At 39.0% G+C, this 20,199-nt stretch overlaps 1 protein-coding gene across 2 annotated transcripts in view; it reads left to right on the plus strand.

Moving 5' to 3' along the window:
• Positions 1-20,199, plus strand: part of ADAMTSL1 (ADAMTS like 1) — a 1,221,418-nt gene that overhangs the window by 335,033 nt on the left and 866,186 nt on the right. For both annotated transcript variants that reach the window (XM_060199610.1, XM_060199611.1), the window contains exon 2: positions 20,080-20,199. In XM_060199610.1, coding sequence (XP_060055593.1) covers positions 20,080-20,199 — 120 coding nt within the window. The remainder of the gene's footprint in view (positions 1-20,079) is intronic.

The following is a 20,199-nucleotide window of genomic DNA, read 5'->3' on the forward strand; positions in this document are numbered from 1 at the left end:
TGAAGCGACTCCCCTGCAAGTATGGAGCCAGAGGCTCAAACCGGGATCCTTAAGCCAGTCCTTGTCTGTGTGCCACGTGTGTTTAACCCACTGTGCTACCGCCTGACCCCCGAATTTAAAACTTTTACTTGGTATTCTCTCTGGTTTTTAATGCTGATGTAGCCACTGGTCATATACAAAAATTCCTCCTTTCACACTTGTGGTTTTCCATCTGCAAAACTAATATCAGTAAACCATAAAACACAATAAAGTGCTGACTTTGATGCCCTCTTATGATCTGAAAATTATAACTGCAAGGGGGGTTGATGTATTAAACATAAACTAATTTTATTTTCCAAATCAAAACTCATAAAACCAGTTATGACTATAGGAAATAGAATTTTAAAAATCATAACTGCTCTGGCTATTTTCAAGTTGAAGTTAACATTTAGTTTAATGCAGGGACTAGGTTTGTTAGCCCAGTGAACTCTTGTCTCAATTCCCCCAAAAAAACACATGCATGCGGTAAGCTGGATGCTGTGCTATAAATGAAGATCTTTACAGAGATCTTTGTTCTGTAGCACGTTGGACAGAATAGAATATAAACATAGTTTTAAACTCAAAATGAAAATTACTTAACAATAACAAAAGCTTTTGCATTTGACCTTGGAATGGAGTCAAAAATGCATTAAGAGGAAGTGTAAAATAATGAAAATTGTTGAAGCTCCGTTTCTCCTTGTTACTGTTTTCTATTGGTATGCATAAATAATTAGAGATAACTTTGTGCTATCTGTTACATTCCAGTGCTCCTCGGGGTTCTTATTTTAGCTGCAGTGTCTTGCCATTTTCTACTTGATAGACTCATTTGCTACAAGGATCATTGCTCTTCATATTATGTCAACACACATACATCATCACCATTCTCTTCCTTTGTTTTCTGGGCCCAAATTTTCTATGATTCCACTTTATTAAAACCAAATTCTTCACCTAATCCCTAAGTCTCCTACTTTTCCTATATCTCCTATCATGTTGAATGTGCTATATACTCTGCTTTTTTGCTCAAATCCAAGCAAAAATATTCATATAGATATAAGACAATCTCTACACACTCTTGGCCACACACAGATCTTTTTCTTTTCTTTTTTTTTTTCTTTTTTACATTTCCACTAGTGTTATAGCTGGGATACTGTCAGTGCCTGCATAGCAAATTAACCACTCCTGGAATACTACTCAGCTATTAAAAATGGTGATTTCACCTTCTTCATCCCATCTTGGATGGAACTTGAAGGAATCATATTAAGTGAGATAAGTCAGAAACAGAAGGATGAATATGAGATGATCTCACTCATAGACAGAATTTGAAAAACAAGGTCAGAAGGAAAAACACTAAGCAAAACTTGGGCTGGAGTTGCTGTGTTGCACCAAAGTAAAAGATTCTGGGAGTTGGGGGAGGGTTCCGGTCCTGGAAGATGATGGTAGAGGAGGATCTGGGGGGGGGGGGGATTGTTATGTGGAAAACTGGGAAATGTTACACATGTACAAACTGTTGTATTTTACTGCTGACTATAAACTATTAATCCCCCAATAAAGAAATCTAAAAAAATTAATCACTTTAAGCAGTCTCTTCCTCCCTCTTCCTCTCTCTCTCTCTCTTATTTCTCCCCCCCCCCACCTCCTTCCTTCTTACCTTTCTTCTTTCTATTTAATTTGAAAAACAAAGAGAAATCAGGACCTGGTGGTGGTGCACTAGTTGAGTGTACATTACAATGTGCAAGGACCCAGGTTTGAGACCCCCTGGGTCCCCACCTTCAGGAGGGGGAAAGCTTTGCAATTGGTGAAGCATGTCTTCAGGTTTCCCTCTGTCTCTCTCCCTCTCTTATCTCCCACTTCCCTCTCAATTTCTGGCTGTCTCTGTCCAATAAATAAAATTCATAAAAAATGTTTAAAAGTCTTCAAAAAAATGGAAAAGATGTATTTAAAAAAGAGAAATTGAGATAGGAAGGGGAGGTAGGAATAGAGAAAGATACCTGAAATTTTGATTCATCTTCCTGAAGTGCCTGCCCCCTTCTGGGTAGGGAGCAGGGGCTCAAACCTGGGTCCTTGTTCGTGGTAATGTGTGCACTCAACTGGATATACCACCATCCAACCCCCAGACTGTTACTTTTTGATGATATTACAATATTAGGTGTATGTATAGGTAAGGAGAAAGTCTCTCCCTTCTGTCATTCTGGAAGCAAGAGTAAATGGAATTACTTTTAAGAATTAACTCCAACATTTCCCTTGAGTTTATCTGTATTCCAAGCAGACTTCAAGGCAGAGAAGGGGAAATGCAGGAAAATTTTACATGCCCATTTTGATAACAATCACTTCCACCAACTAAAACTCAGTCTTCACTGCCTTACTGCAGAGTAGGCTTGGACCCACATAGTCAATGACTGCCACCTCTCCAGATTCCAAGGAGGTCTTGAAACTTTACATCAGGCTCAACCTGACGCTGTTGACTGGCTACGGAAGAAGGGCAAATGCTAGAAGAAGAAGAAGAAGAAGTGTGGGGGTGAACCAAAGATGATGAGAAAATGGTGGCTTTGAGTGAGCATATAGTAGTCTCTACTGCATCACTGTACTCATTAGAATGACTCTGTACTGAATTGGAAAAAATATCTCTATACAGTTAAGTATTTAGAAATATTATACAGGGCTGGATGATAGCACACCTTGTTGAACACACATTGCCATGCACAAGGACCCTGGTTCAAGCCCTCAGTCCCCACCAGCAGAGGGCAAGCTTCACAAGTGGTAAAGCAAGGGTGCAGATGTCTCTCTGTCTTTCTTCCTCTCTTCCTCCCTCTTCTCTCAATTTCTGGCTGTCTCTATCCAATAAATAAAAGAAATACTACACTTGATAGTACCTGTAAAAATGTGTATAGAAATAGATGAGTAAAATTATTAATGAATAAAATTACTATTTTAGATTTAAATAATAGCTTAAAAATAAGTTTTAAATAGAAATATTAACAACTCTACTATAGCTATATTTCTGAAACACACAAGATAATTATTATCCATGGTTGATGACTACAGATATTTAAAGCTAACTTAATATAGACCAAATTAATTTGGGTATATTAAATTGCCTAATTATTACTAGTATTCATGGATAGAAATTAAATTAGAAACAGATATGCACAAGATCTGTAGAGACAGAAACTGGTTATAATTACATTCATTTAACTTTTATTTCTTATCTGTGCTCAGCACTAAATGTAATTTTAGTTTAATTAAGACCTTCTGCCTTGGTATAACAAAAATATTTGATAAGTTTAGCATCTTAGTGAGAGCCATGTCTTTTAAATACCAGTCTTCTTCAAAAATACTAATAAGCAAGAAACTCATTCTTAAACACACAGTATGGCTAAGAATTAAATATAAACAAATGAACAAAATGTTTGCTGATAATCCTTCGTGAAAGAGTATCACTGTATTGTGAGTATTCAGTCTTCTATTTGGCATCTTACTGTGTCTCTTGGAGAATATTCAAATCATCTGTTTGTTTCTTCAGCCAGTTTTGAAAAAGGAAACATGTTTTCCAGAGGCTCAAAAATTATCACAAAGATAATATGCTTATGTTTTTAGTCTTATTTTTATGGTTATTCAAGTTAGAATTCAGCATAGCCTTGGATTTTGGGATAAAGCACTCGTAGATAGTAAGACACCCAGCTGAATGCACATATCACCATTCACAAGGACCTGGGTTCAAATCCATGGTCCCCATCTGTGGTGGTGAGGATTGTCATGAGCCACAAAGCAGTCCTACAGGTGTCTCTCTTTATCTCTTCCTGTCTTCCTATCCCTTCTCAATTTCTTTCTGCCCTAATAAAATTAAAAATTACAAATAGAAAAATATTTTAAAAGACCAAGATCCAGTAACAGCTATTATTATCTCTTTTGAAAAAAAATTAAGAACATCAATTTGAGTAGCCTAGGAGGTGACTCAGTAGATAAACTGTTAAGACTGTCAAGCATAAGATCTGGGCCCTCGGGTTCTTTCTCATGAATAAATTGCACACACATATTTATGATCAATTCTAGGTCAATTTAAAATTGGTTCTTGGTTTTTATTTTTTCAGAGAAAGGGTTGCACAATTGTAGCTTTTCCTCAACAAGAATTAGGAGAGCTGTAAGTGGTCCTGATTACCCTGCTCATGATTTGGGAATATACCCAACAGGAGGTTGAGAGTCCATGTAACTTCTGAGCAGGGAAGTTATATGGTTAAGCCAGGCTTTGAAGTACTTTTAACTATATGTTCAAGGAAAGATTGACTTTAGGAGAAAATAAAATAAAATAAATTTTAAATTCAAGAGGAATACCTTAGGTTACCTAGGCAGTCACTTTTCTAAAAATTGAGTTTGAATAGTCTCCCTCCCCTTGTTTACTACTGGTTGTTAATAAAATCTAATATGGGGAAAGGAACAAGATACCCTCTCACTGCATCTTGCCTCTTGATTTTTTACTTCTCTGTTGTTGCCATAGCCAATTACCAAAGATTCAATAACTTCAAATGGAACAAAATATTATCTCACAATTCCTGTAGGTCAAACATTTGGCTAGACACGGCTGAGCTGTCTGCTCAAAGTCTCACTAGGCTAAAATTGGCCAGAGATATGTCTTTCATTGAAGGTTTTAGGCCTCTTCCAAACTTACTCTTTATTGGCAGAACTCACTTCCCGCTCACATTTCCCACATGACCTGCACTGCTTTCAGTCTGGCAATGGCAAGTCTAATCCTTGTCACACCCAATCTGATTTTCTTCTGCCCTTAGCCTCAAAGATATTCACCCTGTTTAAAGTTTTCAAGTAAGTGCACTGAGCCTGGACAATTAATACTACCCCTATCTTGTAATCAACCAGTAAATAAACTTGATGACATCAGCAAAATCTGTTGTTATGCTAAGCAACATAGTCATAGATGTGGCACTAGGAGTTAAAAAAGTCAAGGGCCCCAAGATTCTACTTTCCACATTGATACTGACTATACTATTATATATTTTAATGGAGAATGTCTACTTTTATAGATAAGTTAGTAAGTTTGGTTTTTGTTGTTGTTGTTTGGTATTATGCATTTTATTTAATTTTGTATTTAATCAATGATGACTCAGTACTTAGACATGTGCTCTAATAATCTCATTTTTAATTCCTGGATAGAATAATTGAGTGAGGGGTTAAAATTTATTTAGCACAGAAGCCTGTGTAACCTCTGAGTCTCTATCAGTCTGAGCTCACAATCCGTGGTCACAGCTGGGAACATTTTTTGTTGCACTCATTTCAGGACTATTCTTCATCAAATGGGAGTTGGATAACCCAGCCTCCCTTCATAGAGTCGGACAGTCCATACTGTTGCCACTATAAAGTGAGAGCAAGGTTCTTGAAAGGCCCACGAGAGGGCTTATGATGATGTTCTTGATGGAATTGCCCAGTGGAAAGAGGGATCTATCAGAAGTCTCAACCCATCATATCTGTGTGGGAATTAAAGGATTCCTTGACTAGAGCCCCCAGATGATGAGGTGGCCTGTATTGACCAAAGAGGCCATCTCTTGTCCTTATCCAGCATTTGTAGTCCTTTCTTTATCTGACAAGCTTAGACTGTCTCCCAATTGTTAAAGCATTAAGTGTCATTTGTTGTTTCCAAACTGGTATTGGGTTTATGAGGTCTGGGCTCAAGTTAAGGAGGGAGTAGACTTAGAGTTTAAATGGAATCTGAGTTAACCTTAAGATTTGCTGCATTTTACTTGTTAGATGGTTCTAACAGAAGTTGTCGTAGGAACAATAACTGATGTTAATGTATATAGTTTTGAGAGTATATCTTTTATCCAACTGTATATAGTGTTTCTTCTAAATATTACCAAGGAGGTAGTATCAATGCTATTGCTGTCAGAGGAGATTAGTAGACATCTCACTTTTTTTTGTGTAGTTAATTGAGTAGATAGAGTGACTGAGGGAAGTGAAGGGGGGGCAGGTAGGAGAGGATGATGTCTAGGTCTAAGTAGTAAATATTTGATTAGATAAATCTTCGTGGCTTCTTTAGGGCTTTCTACCTGCTTACTGAGCTTATTAAGTCTAGGTCTAATCACAGTGGACTACTACACACTTTTATTTTGAGGTATAACTTATGGATATATGTGTACATATACGCTGTCCCCTAGGCCCTGGTCTATATCTAGGGTCTGTAACTTTGTTAAGGAGCACATGGAATTAGATAGTCCCATGTGTTAGGAAAGGTCTTACCAGATTATTGGAGATGGAAGATTGACATCTCAGGCTTGGTATCTCTGAATGCAGTCTGAAGTGAAATGTGGTGTGGTGGATTGGTTGCATTGATTGACTGAACTTGAGTTCAGCAGAGACATTATCACAGGGTAGAGGATCAAGAGGAGAAGCATCAAGAAATACAAGCAGGAGCGGTAGCACAGTCATTTAAGGGCACATAGCATGAAAGGCAAGGACCGCATAAAGATCGCAGTTTGAGACCCTGGCTCCCCATTTGCAGAGGAGTCACTTCACAAGCAGTGAAACAGGTCTGCAGGTGTCTATCTTTCTCTCCCCCTCTCTGTCTCCCCCTCCTCTCCCCATTTCTCTCTGTCCTATCTAACAATGATGGCATCAATTACAACAACAATAATAATACTTAGCTATTAAAAATGGTGGATTTAGGGAGCAAAGTGGGTTAAGTGCACAATGGCATGAAGTGCAGGGGCTGTGACAAGGATCCCTGTTGGAGTCCCTGGCTTCCCACCTGCAGGGGGGGGGTCCCTTCACAAGCAGTGAAGCAGGTCTACAGATATTTATCTTCTCTCCCTCTCTCTACTTCCCCTTCTCTCTCAATTTCTCTCTGTCCTACCCAATAACAATGAAACAATAAAAATAAGGTCAACAAAATGGGAAAAAAAGGCCTCCAGGAACAGTGGGTTCTTAGTGCAGACATAAAGCTCCAGCGATAACTATAAAGGCAGGCACGCACGTGCACAGGCACAGCACACGCACACAGTGAATTCAGCTTGTTCATCCCACCTTGGATAGAACTTGAAGGAATCGGGCACCAAAGTAAAAATCCTGTGTTGAGGGGTAGACATGCAGCTTCCTGGGCCAGTGGGGGGTGGGAGTGGGTGGGAGGGATGGGTCATAGTCTTTTGGTGGTGGGAATGGTGTTTATGTACACTCCTAGCAAAATGTAGACATATAAATCAGTAGTTAATTAATATGAGAGGGGGAAAATCAATTGTATGTCTCAAAGCTTTTCAAAACACAAACTGAATCTTTTTAATATATAGGCTGTGTATTTGATATGCGGACTCAAACGCCTAGACCAAGTAGATTAGAAGCATCCAATAGCACAGCTATATACAAGATACTGGATACTGTACAGCAAACCATAACAAAAGGACTTTTCAAAGTTAACCCAATTACCAAATAATGTGATGATAACATTAACTATCGATTGTCTTTTGGAACCCTAAGACAGCAGGAACCTCACATCTCCACTATAGAGCCCCTACTTCCCCCAGTCCTGGAACCCTTGGATAGGGCCCACTTTCCCGTATGCATCTCCCAATCCATACCAAATAATATTGCATCCGCCGATCACAACCTAACCAACACAACGATTGCCACCTCAACATGCTTCACCTCAGACTGTGTCCAGAGACTTCACGTGTGGAATGACAACCCTTCAGCTTCATTACTCACTCGGGTGAGACCTTTCCTTTCATGGTATACTCTAATTTCATCTCAGGTGGTTCACTTTCTAACAAAGTCCCAAAACCTAGATATACACCAGTTTCTGTGAGAGAGAGCTTATGTTCACACGTATCCATAAACTACTGCAAAATATATACCTGAAAGCAGAATTACACTAGAGTTTGCAGTGGGTACCTCCCTAACACTTCCTCTCCACTATTCCAAGCTTTGGGTCCATGATTGCTCAACAATTTGTTTGGCTTCGTATGTTAACTCTCTTTTCAATCACCAGGTTCCAGATGCCATCAGGATGCTGGCCAGGCTTCCCTGGATTGAAGACCCCACCAATGTGTCCTGGAGCTCAGCTTCCCCAGAGACACACCCTACTAGGGAAAGAGAGAGGCAGACTGGTAGTATGAACCGACCAGTCGACGCCCATGTTCAGTGGGGAAGCAATTGCAGAAGCCAGACCTTCTACTTTCTGCAACCCACAATGACCCTGGTTCCATGCTCCCAGAGGGATAGAGAATGGGAAAGCTATCAGGGGAGGGGGTGGGATATGGAGATTGGGTGGTGGGAATTGTGTGGAGTTGTACCCCTCCTACCCTATGATTTTGTTAATTAATCCTTTCTTAAATAAAAAAAAATTTTAAAAAAGAACTTGAAGGAATCATGTTGAGTGAGATAAGTCAGAAAAAGAAGAATGAGTATAGGATGATCCCTCTCTATGAGAAACACAGGGCAGAACTTGGACTAGGTTTAGAGTATTGCACCAAACTAAAAGACTCTGGAGGGAAGGGTAGATTTTTCTGGTCAATCATATGGGGCTGGAGATTGGGACACAGATCTTTGGTGGTGGGAATAATGTTAAACTATATTCCTATTAATTTATAATCTTATAAATCACTATTCTGTATGTCAGGGCAAAAATGGATTGAATATCTCAAGTTTTTTAAACGCCTAGATTTCAGCTCTAATTATATATTCCTTTAGTCTAAGTACTTAATGTCTCAAATTTGTAAACTGATTGAACACTGGGAATTCCTGAAGTCACTCTCCTCAAGCTTTTTTTTTTCTCTCCTTTCATTTCTTTTCTTTTTCCTCTTTCCTTTCTTTCTTTCTTTTTTCATTCTTTTCTTCTTTTTGCCACTAGTGTTATCACTGGGGCTCAGTGCTGGTACTATATGAATCCACTGTTGAAGCATCTCTAAAAGTTGTTGAAGCATTTCTAAAAATAATTTTTTTTCAAATACTAAGCTACCTACATTATTAGACCAGGTAGATTAGAATCAACTGGTCCTGTCAGTATCTAGAATATTGTTATTTGTAGATAGCATTAAAGGACATAAATTATGGTGAGGTGAAGTGTAGTTTGCGGTCATCTCCAGAGATTCACCACACCAGGCTAAATACTTGCAGCCAAAGCTAGAGCCAGAGAACCAGCAAGCAAGACCACTTGTGAGAGTGAGAGAGAACAGCACCAAAGCATCCTTTAATGCTCTGGTAACTGATCTCAAACCTGGACCACACATAAAACAAAGCAGTAGTCTATCCAATTCAGTTTTTTAAAAAAATTTATTTATTACTTGTTGGATATAGACAGAGATAAATTGAGAAAGAAGGGGAATGCAGGAAGAAAGAGAGGGATGTAACACTGTTTCACCACTTACTAGGATTTCCCCCTACAAATGGGGCCAGGAGCTTGAACCCAGGTCCTAGCACATTGTAAAGTATGTGCTCTCAACTGAGTGTGTCACCTACCCTACCCCCTTTACTTTTTTTATTATTTATTTATTCATTTAAGAAAGGAGATATTAACAAAATCATAGGATGGGGGCGTACAACTCCACACAATTCCTGCCACCCAATCTCCATATCCCATCCCCTCCCCAATAGCTTTCCCATTTTCTATCCCTCTGGGAGTATGGACCCAGCGTCTTTGAGGGTTGCAGAAGGTGGGAGGTCTGGCTTCTGTAATTGCTTCGCCGCTGAACATGGGCATTGACTGGTCGATCCATACTCCCAGTCTGCCCCTCTTTTTCCCTAGTAGGGTGAGTCTCTGGGGAAGCAGAGCTCCAGGACACATTAGTGGGGTCTTCAGTAAGAGGAAGCCTGGCTGGCATCCTGATGGCATCTGGAACCTGGGGGCTGAAAAGAGAGTTAACATACAAAGCCAAACAAATTGTTGAAGAACCATGCACCCAAAGGTTGGAATAGTGGAGATGAAGTGTTGTGGGGTACTCACTGCAAACTCTAGTGTACTACTATTTCTGGTATATATTTTCCCTAGTTTATGGATACGTGTGAACATATGCTCTGTCTCCTGGAACCTGGTCTATATCTAGGTTTTGGGACTTTGTTAGGAAGTGGACCACCTGGAATGGAATTAGAGAATACTATGAAAGGAAAGGTCTCACTCCAAGTGATGAAGCTGAAGGGTCATCATTCCACACCTGAGTCTCTGGACACAGTCTAAGTGAAGCATGCTGGGGTGGCACTCGTTGCATTGATTAGGTTGCAATCAGTGGATGCAATATTATTTGATAAGAATTGGGAGAAGCATACGGGAAAGTGGGCCCTACCCTAGGGTCCCAGGAATGGGGGAAGTTTAGGCTCTATAGTAGAAATGTGAGGCTCCTGCTGTCTTAGGGTTCAAGAAGACAATGGATAGTTACTGTTATCATCACATTATCTGGTAATTGGGTTAACTTTGAAAAGTCCCTTTGTTAGACATACAATCAATTTTCCCCCACTCATATTAATTAAATAGTGATTTGTATGACTACAGTTTAATAGGTGTGTACATAAACACCATTCTCACCACCAAAAGACTGTGTCCTATCCCAGCCACTCACGGCCACCCACCACTGGCCTAGGAAGCCGCATGTCTACCCCTCACCACAGGGTTTTTACTTTGGTGACCTACTTTCAATTTAGTCAGATCCTACTTTTATTTTCCCTTTCAGATCTTCTTTCTCAACTTCTGTTGATGAGTGGAATCATCCCATACTCATCTTTATCTTTCTGACTTAGCTCACTTAACGTAATTCCTTCTAGCTCTGACCAAGATGGGTCAGAGAAGTTGAGTTCGTTGTTTTTAGTAGCTGCATAGTATTCCATTGTGTATATATACCACAGCTTTCTCAGCCACTCATCTGTTGTTGGGCACCTGCGTTGCTTCCAGGTTTTAGCTATTATGAATTGTGCTGCTACGAACATAGGAGTACACATATCTTTTTGGTTGGGTGTTATGGAGTCCTTGGGGTATGTCCCCAGGAAAGGGTCATATGGAAGGTCCATATCTAGACTTGTGAGAGTTCTCCAGACAGATCTCCACAGAGGCTGTACCAATTTACATTCCCACCAGCAGTGCAAAAGGCTTCCTCTGTCCCCACAGCCTCTCCAGCATTTGTTACTGCTGTCCTTTTTGATGTATGCCATTCTTACAGGAGTGAGGTGGTATCTCTCTGTTGTCTTTATTTGCATTTCTCTGACAATCAGCTTTTCATATGTTTGTTAACCTTTTGGATCTCCTCTGGAGTGAATGTTCTGTTCATATCTTCTGGCCATTTATGGATGGGGTCATTTGCTTTATTGGTGATAAGTTCACTGAGTTCTTTGTATATTTTGGTGATTAGTCTCTTGTCTGATGTGTGGCATGTAAAGATCTTCTCCCCTTCTATGAGTGGTCTCTTTGTTTGTGTGATAGTTTCTTTGGCTGTGCAGAAGCTTTTCAATTTGATGTAGTCCCATTTGTTTGTTTCTGCTTTAGTCTTCTTTGCAATTGTGTTTGTTTCATCAAAGATGTCCTTCATGTTTAGGTGGGAAAGTGTATTACCAATGTTTTCCTCTAAGTATTTGATTGTTTCTGGTATAACATCCAGGTCTTTAATCCATTTGGAGTTGATTTTTGTTTCTGGTGAGATAAAGTGGTTCAGTTTCATTCTTCTGCATTTCAACCCAGTTTTCCCAGCACCATTTATTGAAGAGAGCCTCCTTCTTCCATTTAATCCTTTGGGCCCCCTTATCAAAGATTAGATGTCCATAGGTGTGGAGATTTATTTCTGGGCTTTCAATTCTGTTCCACTGGTCTGTGTGCCTATATTTGTTCCAGTATCATGCTATTTTGATGATGATGGCTTTATAATAGAGTTTGAGGTCTGAGAGTGTGATGCTTCCATTTCTGTTTCTTTTCCTCAAGATGGTTTTGGCAATTCTAGGTGTTTTCTGGTTCCAGATAAATGATTGTAATTTTTGTTGTATTCTCTTAAAGAAGCTTGGTGGAACTTTGATGGGTATCGCATTAAATTTGTATATGGCTCTGGGGAGAATATCCATTTTGATGATATTTATTCTTCCAATCCATGAGCATAGGATGTCTTTCCATTTCTTGGTATCAGTTTCTATTTCCTTAAATGGTGACTCATAGTTTTCAGTATAGAATTCTTTCACTTCTTTGGTTAGCTTTACTCCTAGGTATTTTATTGGTTTTGCTGCAGGAGTGAATGGGAGTGATTTCTGGATGTCTTCTTCTTCAGATTTAGTGTTTGCATAAAGAAATGCCACTGATTTTTGTACATTGATTTTGTAGCCTGACACCCTGCTATATTGCCTAATAACTTCCAGTAGTTTTCTGCTGGATTCTTTAGGTTTTTTTCTATGTACACTATCATATCATCTGCAAATAGTGAGAGTTTGACTTCTTCCCTTCCAATCTGTATTCCTTTGATTTCTTTCTCTTGCCTGATTGCTATGGCAAGAACTTCCAATACTATGTTGAAGAGTAAAAGTGACACTGGACAGCCCTGTCTAGTCCTCACTCTGAGGGGGAATGCTTTCAGCTTCTGTCCATTGAGTATGATGTTGCCTGTAGGTCTGCTATATATGGATTACACTATCTTGAGGAATTTCCCATCTATTCCCATTTTTTGTAGAGTTTTGAGCATGAATGGGTGTGGGATCTTGTCAAAGGCTTTCTCTGCATCTATTGAGATAATCATGTGGTTTTTGGCTTTGCTTTTATTGATGTGGTGAATGACATTGATTGACTTACATATGTTGAACCAACCTTGCATTCCTGGGACAAATCCCACTTGGTAGTGATGAACAATCTTTTTGATATGCTTCTGTATCCAGTTGGCCAAGATCTTGTTTAATATTTTGGCATCTATGTTCATCAGAGATATTGGTCTGTAGTTTTCCTTTTTTGTTGTGTCCCTATCAGCTTTTGGTATCAGGGTGATGTTGGCTTCATAGAAGGTGGAAGGGAGTGTTCCTGTTTCTTCGATCTTATGGAAAAGGTTTAGAAGTATGGGTACTAACTATTTTCTGAAGGTTTTGTAGCATTCTTTTGTGAAGCCATCTGGTCCAGGACTTTTGTTGTTGGGGAGATTCTTAATAACGGTTTCTATTTCTTTATCTGTGATTGGTGCATTTAGGTTTTGTAGTTCTTCTTGGTTCAGTTTTGGAAGAGCATATGCTTCTAGGAATTCTTCCATTTCTTCCAGATTTTCTAGCTTGGTGGCATATAGTTCTTCATAGAAGTTTCACATGATTTTCTGAATTTCTGTGGTATCAGTTCTGATATCTCCTCTATCGTTTACAATTCTATGAATTTGAGTCTTTTCCCTTTTTTGCTTAGTTAGTCTGGCTAGGGGTTTGTTAATTTTGTTTATTCTTTCAAAGAACCAAAATTTGGCTTCATTGATCTTCTGTATGGTTCTCTTATTTTCAATGTTGTTTATTTCTGCTTTACTTTTAGTGATTTCTGTCCTTCTGGTTGCTTTAGGGTTCCTTTGTTCCTCTAAGTCCTTGAGGTGTGTAGTAATGTTGTTTATGTGAGCTTTTTCGTGTTGTTTAATATGTGATTGTATGGCTATGAGTTTCCCTTTCAATACTGCTTTAGCTGTGTCCCAAATATTTTGATAGGTTGTGTCTTCATTTTCATTTGTTTTCAGGAACATTTGAATTTCTTGTTTGAGTGATTCTCTGACCCAGTGGTTCTTAAGCAGTATGTTGTTTAGTTTCCAAATTCTGTGTCCTTTAATAATTTTGTTTGTTGTTAAATGTTAGTTTTACTCCACTGTTGTCTGAGATAATACGTGGTATGATTTCAGTGCTCCTGAATTTACTGATGCTGTCTTTGTGGCCTAACATGTGGTCTATCTTTGAGTTGTATTGTGTGGATTTGAATAGACTATGTATTCCAGTGTTTTTGGGTGAAGGGCTCTGAAGATATCCAGGAGGTCTAGTCTGACCATCTCTTCATTTAATTCTCTTGTTTCTTTGTTGATTCTCTGCTTTGTTGATCTGTCTAAGTGTGAGAGTGGGTGTTAAAATCTCCCACTATTTTTGTATTACTATTGATGTATATTTGAAGTTCTTTCAGTAGGTGTTTGATGTATTTGGATGGTCCCTCGTTGGGTGCATAGATGTTAATAATTGTTAAGTCTCCTTGGCTGATTGATCCTCTAATCATTATGTAATGTCCTTGTGTATCTTTTATTACTTTATTAAATTTAAAATCTATTGTGTCAGAGATGAGAATGGCTGTTACAGCTTTTTTTTTTTTTTTTTGTGGTCCTTTAGCCTGTATGATAGTTTTCCATCCTTTCACTTTAAGTCTGTGTTTATCTTGTTGTGTCAGATGGGATCTTGCAAGCAGCATATGGTTGGGTTCTGTTTTCTAATCCATCCTCCCACTCTATGCCTTTTGATGGGTGAGTTTAAGCCATTGACGTTTATTGATATTATGGATTTAATGTATTGTAGTGCCTTTGTTAAAAAAATTTTTTTGTTTGCTCTGTTATATTGCAAGTATTATAGTGATGTTCTTGTTTATAAGAGGTCTTTTAGAACCTCTTTCAGGGCTGGTTTGGTGATGATTGCCTCCTTTAACTGTTGTTTGTCTAAGAAGGTTTTGATCCCTCCATCTAATTTGAATGAAAGTCTAGCAGGATATATTATCCTTGGTTGAAACCCTTTTTCATTCAGGGCTCGATAGATATCTTGCCACTTCCTTCTGGCTTTTAGAGTTTGAGTGGAGAAGTCTGCAGATAATCTTATGGGTTTTCCCTTGTATGTGACTTTTTGTTTCTCTCTTGCAGCCTTTAGGATCCTTTCTTTATCCTTACTTCTTCTCATTGTGACTATGATGTGTCTTGGTGTCTTCAGGTCTGGGTTGATTCTCTTTGGTACTCTCTGGGCCTCTTGAATCTTGATGTCCTTTCTGTTATTCAGGTCTGGACATTTTCTTCTATTATTTCCTCTAGAATGTTTGCTTCCCCTTCCTCTCTTTCTTCCTCTGGCAGGCCAATTATATGAATGTTACTTCTTTTGAGATCATCCCATATGTCTCTGTTGTTGTTTTCAGTGTCTCTCAATCTCTTTTTAAGCTCTTTCACCTCTTTCTTCGTTTTCTCTAACTCATCCTCTGTCTGACTAATTCTGTTTTCTGCTTCTGTTAGTGTGCTTTCTCTTCCCTCAGCTTCTTTCTTCATTACAGCTATTTCAGCTTTCATTTCTCTAATTCCCTCAAGATAATCAGTATTCTCCTTGAGGGTCTCAACTGTTGTTTCCCTAATACTGCCATTTATTTCCTCCAAAGTTGTTTTCATTTCTGTGATTAATAAGTTTATTATTGCTTGCATATTTTTATTATCTATGGTTACTTCTGGCTGAATTGTAGTTTATTCTGGGCTCTTGTCTTCATTCATTGTTGTAGCAGTTTTATTTGCTCTGGATCTACCCATCTTTTTGATTAATGTGTTTCTTATTTTTATGTTTTGTTGTTCCTCAGTTATTGTGTTTTGAGTACAAGCAACACTGTACTAAATACCTTTATGACAAATGCAATCACCAACCTCAGAAATTACAGTAACAACTAAAGCAAGGATTGAAGCAGTTTAACCACTACCACTTAGCCAAACAATGTCTCCAGTCCGTGAAAAAATAGCAACCAAGTCCAAGTGAAGAAGAAAGAGAAAGGAAAAAAGGGATAGCAAGAAAAGACAATTATGTAAATCTACTACCCACTGTATATTCTAGGGGTAGTAATAGTAGAAAGGGAAGTAGAGTGTAGATACACACATAGAGAGTCCACTCTGAGTCAGATTTCTTCCCCAAAATAATTCACAAATGAGTATCAGTGAATTCAGAAAGCCAAAGAAGGAGGAAGAAAGGAAGACAAGAAAAAAAAAGGAAGAAAAACAATAGAGAGAAAAGAAAAAAGATAATAAAAAGAACTGTAATAAAGGAGCAGTGAAAGGAAAGTTTTTTATTAATTATTTTTATTTTATTTTTTTAATTAGCTAGAAGGAGGGAGAAGGGGAGAGTGGGTACAGGATATAGGAGTAGTGAAACAAGTTCCTCTCACAATGGATAAGACGTCCAGTCCCCTAGCAATGGAAAATACACTAATAGTTAATTCTGGTCAACCTATAGGAGGGGAGGAAAAGATACACCTTTATATAATATTAATAATAAAATAGAGCAAGGTAAAAAACCTGTCCCAGACTGCCTCGAGCCTCCTGAGCAGAGACAGCTGATTGTTCAGAAAGTAAAAAAAAATAATAATAATAAAATAAAAAAATAGATAAATAAAATGAACACCTCAGCGCAGTCTTTCCCTTTTGTAGATCCAATTGGTCATTTAGAAAGAAAGAGGGCCAAGAGTTTCAGAAAGGAATAGACTTGGAATGGAACCCCTGTTGGGCCAGGAATCTTTGTAAAGAAAGAAGCTCAGCAGGGGAGCCTGCTAGGAGCAGCTCTCTGGCACCAAGGGTCTGGTTATGGGGGGGTGCACTTCGGGAATAATAAAAAAAATTTTCCTTTCTTTTTTCCTCTATATTCTAACCCAAACTGGGCTATATTTACCCCCTTGGTGTCCCAGCTAGGACCCCGAATTCACTGTCCTGTTGAAGGCAAAAAAATCCTACCATTTCCAGCAGTTGTTGTCAGAACTCAGACCAGAAGCTACTTCTCAGTCCACCATCTTGGCTCCACCTTCCCCCCTTTATTTTTTTAAGTTAAAGAAAATTATACTTTGGGCAGAGGTAGATAGCATAATGGTTATGCAAAGAGACCCTACTGTCTGAGGCTTCAAAGTTCCAGGTTCAATGGCCCGCACCCACCAGAAGCCAGTACTGAGCAGTGCTCTGCTAAAAAAAAGAAAAAAAGAAAAAAAAGGAAATAATGAAAGAAAATAATTATATTTATACTTCTGTCTAAAGACTTAACATTTTAAATGATGTTAGCTTATTGTGACCTATTCCAGATGTTCATGAAGGCATAAATTAATATAATAAATACCCACATATTCAGTAGTGATAGATCAGTACCATGAAAAAGCATAAAATTCAAAGTGTGTAATAGACAAGAAGTTAAACTAATTTGAAAATTATCTAAGAATTAATTGCAATGCCCTTCAATATCATCAAAGAACCTCATACTTAGAGTTTTTACTAGTTTCTTCAGCACAATGTGCTTTTGATAATAATAATGGCTGTTATTTATTGAATGGATAGGGGTGGAGAGGAAACTTCCTTCTACCCTCCTGGCTTCTTCACAGGGTGATTGAGCAATCAAATTTACATCAAATGGATTAGTAGAAGAAAAGAATAGATTTAACTACGTATGTATGGAGAGTCTATATGGATATAAATCCTATAATACATGTGAAAGAGGGTTTTTGTCCTGAACTAATAAATAAAATAGGGGCCTGGGACTTCAAGGAGTCAGGAGGGAGACTTGCATGACGAGAAGATGATGACCCGCGGGATGAAAACCAGATGCTCTGTTATTAGATGCTGTCCCTACCATAGAGACAGCTTTCTCAGAAAGTCTTTTTCTGTTGTATGATGGTGGAACAGGACCTAAATTGGGGGTGAGTGTGTTTTGCAGACACCTATCATGAAGAAACTAGAGACTGAACCCATGTGTCAACAGCAGTGCTATAATCCATTAAACACCTCCTCTCCCCCCCCCAATAAAAGAAGAAAAATAAATTAATTAAATTTAAAAGAAAATCTTGTACCTGGAGATAAGCCTTAATCTGGGTAATATCATCAATCTTTATTCTTCTTTATGGTTAAGCAAGTAGTAATATTATAACTTTTCTTAAACCTGCAGAACCTCAGTTGATTTTTTTAACAGGTGTTTTTTTTTTATTTGTTTGGTTTTTTTTTTGTGTGTGTGTGTGTGTGTTTGTTTGTTTGTTTGTTTGTTTTTGTCTCCAGGGTTATCCCTGGGGCCCTCTGCCTGAATTACTGAATCCACTGCTCCTGGAGGCCATTTTTTCCCATTTCGTTGCCCTTGTTGTTATTGCCGTTCTTGTTGGATAGGACAGAGAGAAATTGAGAGAGATGGGGAAGACAGAAGGGAAGAGAAAGACAGACACCTGCAGACCTGCTTTACTGCTTGTGGAGAGACCTCCTTGCAGTTGGGGAGCCGGGGTCTCAAACAGGGATCCTTGAGCCAGTCCTTTCACTTCACGCTATGTGTGCTTAACCCACTGTGCTACCTCCAGGCCCCCACCTCAACTGATCTTAACCCACAACAATACACATGAGTAGATCTGTTGTGATCATTCTTGAAAAGTCTTTTGTTCCTTTGTTTTTACAAATTTTCTCCTATCATGTTGGCAGTCCAGTAGTGTTGATTATCACTTTTGTTCCAATGGACCATAATCTACCTATCCTTGGGACTCTGCTGGCAGGAGCAATAGTGTTGGCTTCTGAAGCTTGAGGCTATAAAGCTTATCTTCAAGCAGAACTCCCTAAATTGCCTAGGATGGACTACAGTTGCTCTACTTAAATACCAATAGCTGGCATTCAGATTCTGGTTTCAATACTTAGTACGTAGTTTTAGGAAGCTACAAAACTTTTACTACAAAACACACTCAGAGAGGTAGTAGGGACCTGAGTGAATTGATTAATCCTTAGGTTTAATGAAGTCACTTATTTTGTTCTCAAGATACTTGAAACTATCAGTAGCAAGATAATGTAACACAAAGAAAGAAAGGCTTTAGAGTCAGAATTTTGTTTAATTATTTAAGGACTGACTTCAATAATTACTAACTTCAAATTATTGAAATCTTTAATGCTTCCGGTTCCTAATTTGTAAAGTGTTGCTAATAACAGACCCTTCTGGGGGCAGGTGCAAGATAATGTGTAAAGAACCTGGTAGGAACTAGATTAGAGTTCACCAGTGGGTGCAATAGGGCTCTGGGCGGTGGCTCAGCAGGTTAAGTGCAGGTGGCACAAAGCACATGGAGCAGCATAAGGATCCTGGTTCCAGCCCCTGGCTCCCCACCTGCAGGGGAGTTGCTTCACAGGTGGTGAAGCAGGCCTGCAGGTGTCTTATCTGTCTTCCCCTCCTCTCTCCATTTCTCTCTGTCCTACCCAACAGTAATGAGATCAATAAGAACAACAACAATAATAACTACAACAATAAAAAAGGGCAACAAAAATTAAATAAATATTTTAAACAAACAAACCTACAAACAAACAGAGTTCACCAGTACCCCTCACTCCATAGTTGCTGAAAAGTATCTGGTTTTAGAGCACTTGAATAACCCAGGAAGTCAGTTCTGGGCTCTGGCCAGCTTTTTTATATTTGAACTCATCGGAATCCACCTTAGGTTCTCAAATCTATGTAATCAGGGATAGAACTCTGTGGGTCCAAGACCCTATGTGCTGCGTTCTTATGGTTCATCCAGTGTAATGAGAGAGTCTAGGAACTAGACCATAGTAGATCTGACTTCAGAGATAACTTATAATCACTGAATTTTTACATCATGCACCACTTAGTTAGGAGGCACCAATGTAGCTGGGACTTTCCTGGCATGTTTCTAAGCAGTCACATACTAGAATGTTCTAGTCACTTTCACATTAATATGTATTTGCATGCCTTATTTTTTTTTCCTCCAGGGTTATTGCTGGGCTCGGTGCCTGCACCATGAATCCACCACTCCAGGAGGCCATTCCCCCCCTTTTTGTTGCCATTGTTGTTGTAGCCTCGTTGTGGTTATTGTTATTGCCATTGCTAATGTTGTTCGTTGTTGGATAGGACAGAGAGAAATGGAGAGAGGAGGGGAAGACAGAGAGGGGGAGAGAAAGATAGACACCTGCAGACCTGCTTCACTGCCTGTGAAGCGACTCCCTGCAGGTGGGGAGCTGGGGCTCAAACTGGGATCCTTGAGCCGGTCCTTGCGCTTTGCGCCACATGCGCTTAACCCGCCCGAGCCCCTCTGCATGCCTTCTTTTTGATTGTCCTAATTAGACTTGAATTGAATCCAAGATTCTACATTAATCCCTTAGTACCCCTCCCTGCAGACTCTGAAGGCTTAATTCAACTATCTTATCTCTCTAGGTATGCGGAGACCAAAGCCAAGGGGCTGTTTTCCTGCGGGAATTTACACTGATTCGAAGAGAGAGCCTTCATGAAGATTTCTTGTCTGACCTCTTGAATAGTCACAAAACTGAAGACTCG

The sequence above is a fragment of the Erinaceus europaeus genome, chromosome 10 (genome assembly GCF_950295315.1).
Source record: "Erinaceus europaeus chromosome 10, mEriEur2.1, whole genome shotgun sequence".
Taxonomy (NCBI): Eukaryota; Metazoa; Chordata; class Mammalia; order Eulipotyphla; family Erinaceidae; genus Erinaceus; species Erinaceus europaeus.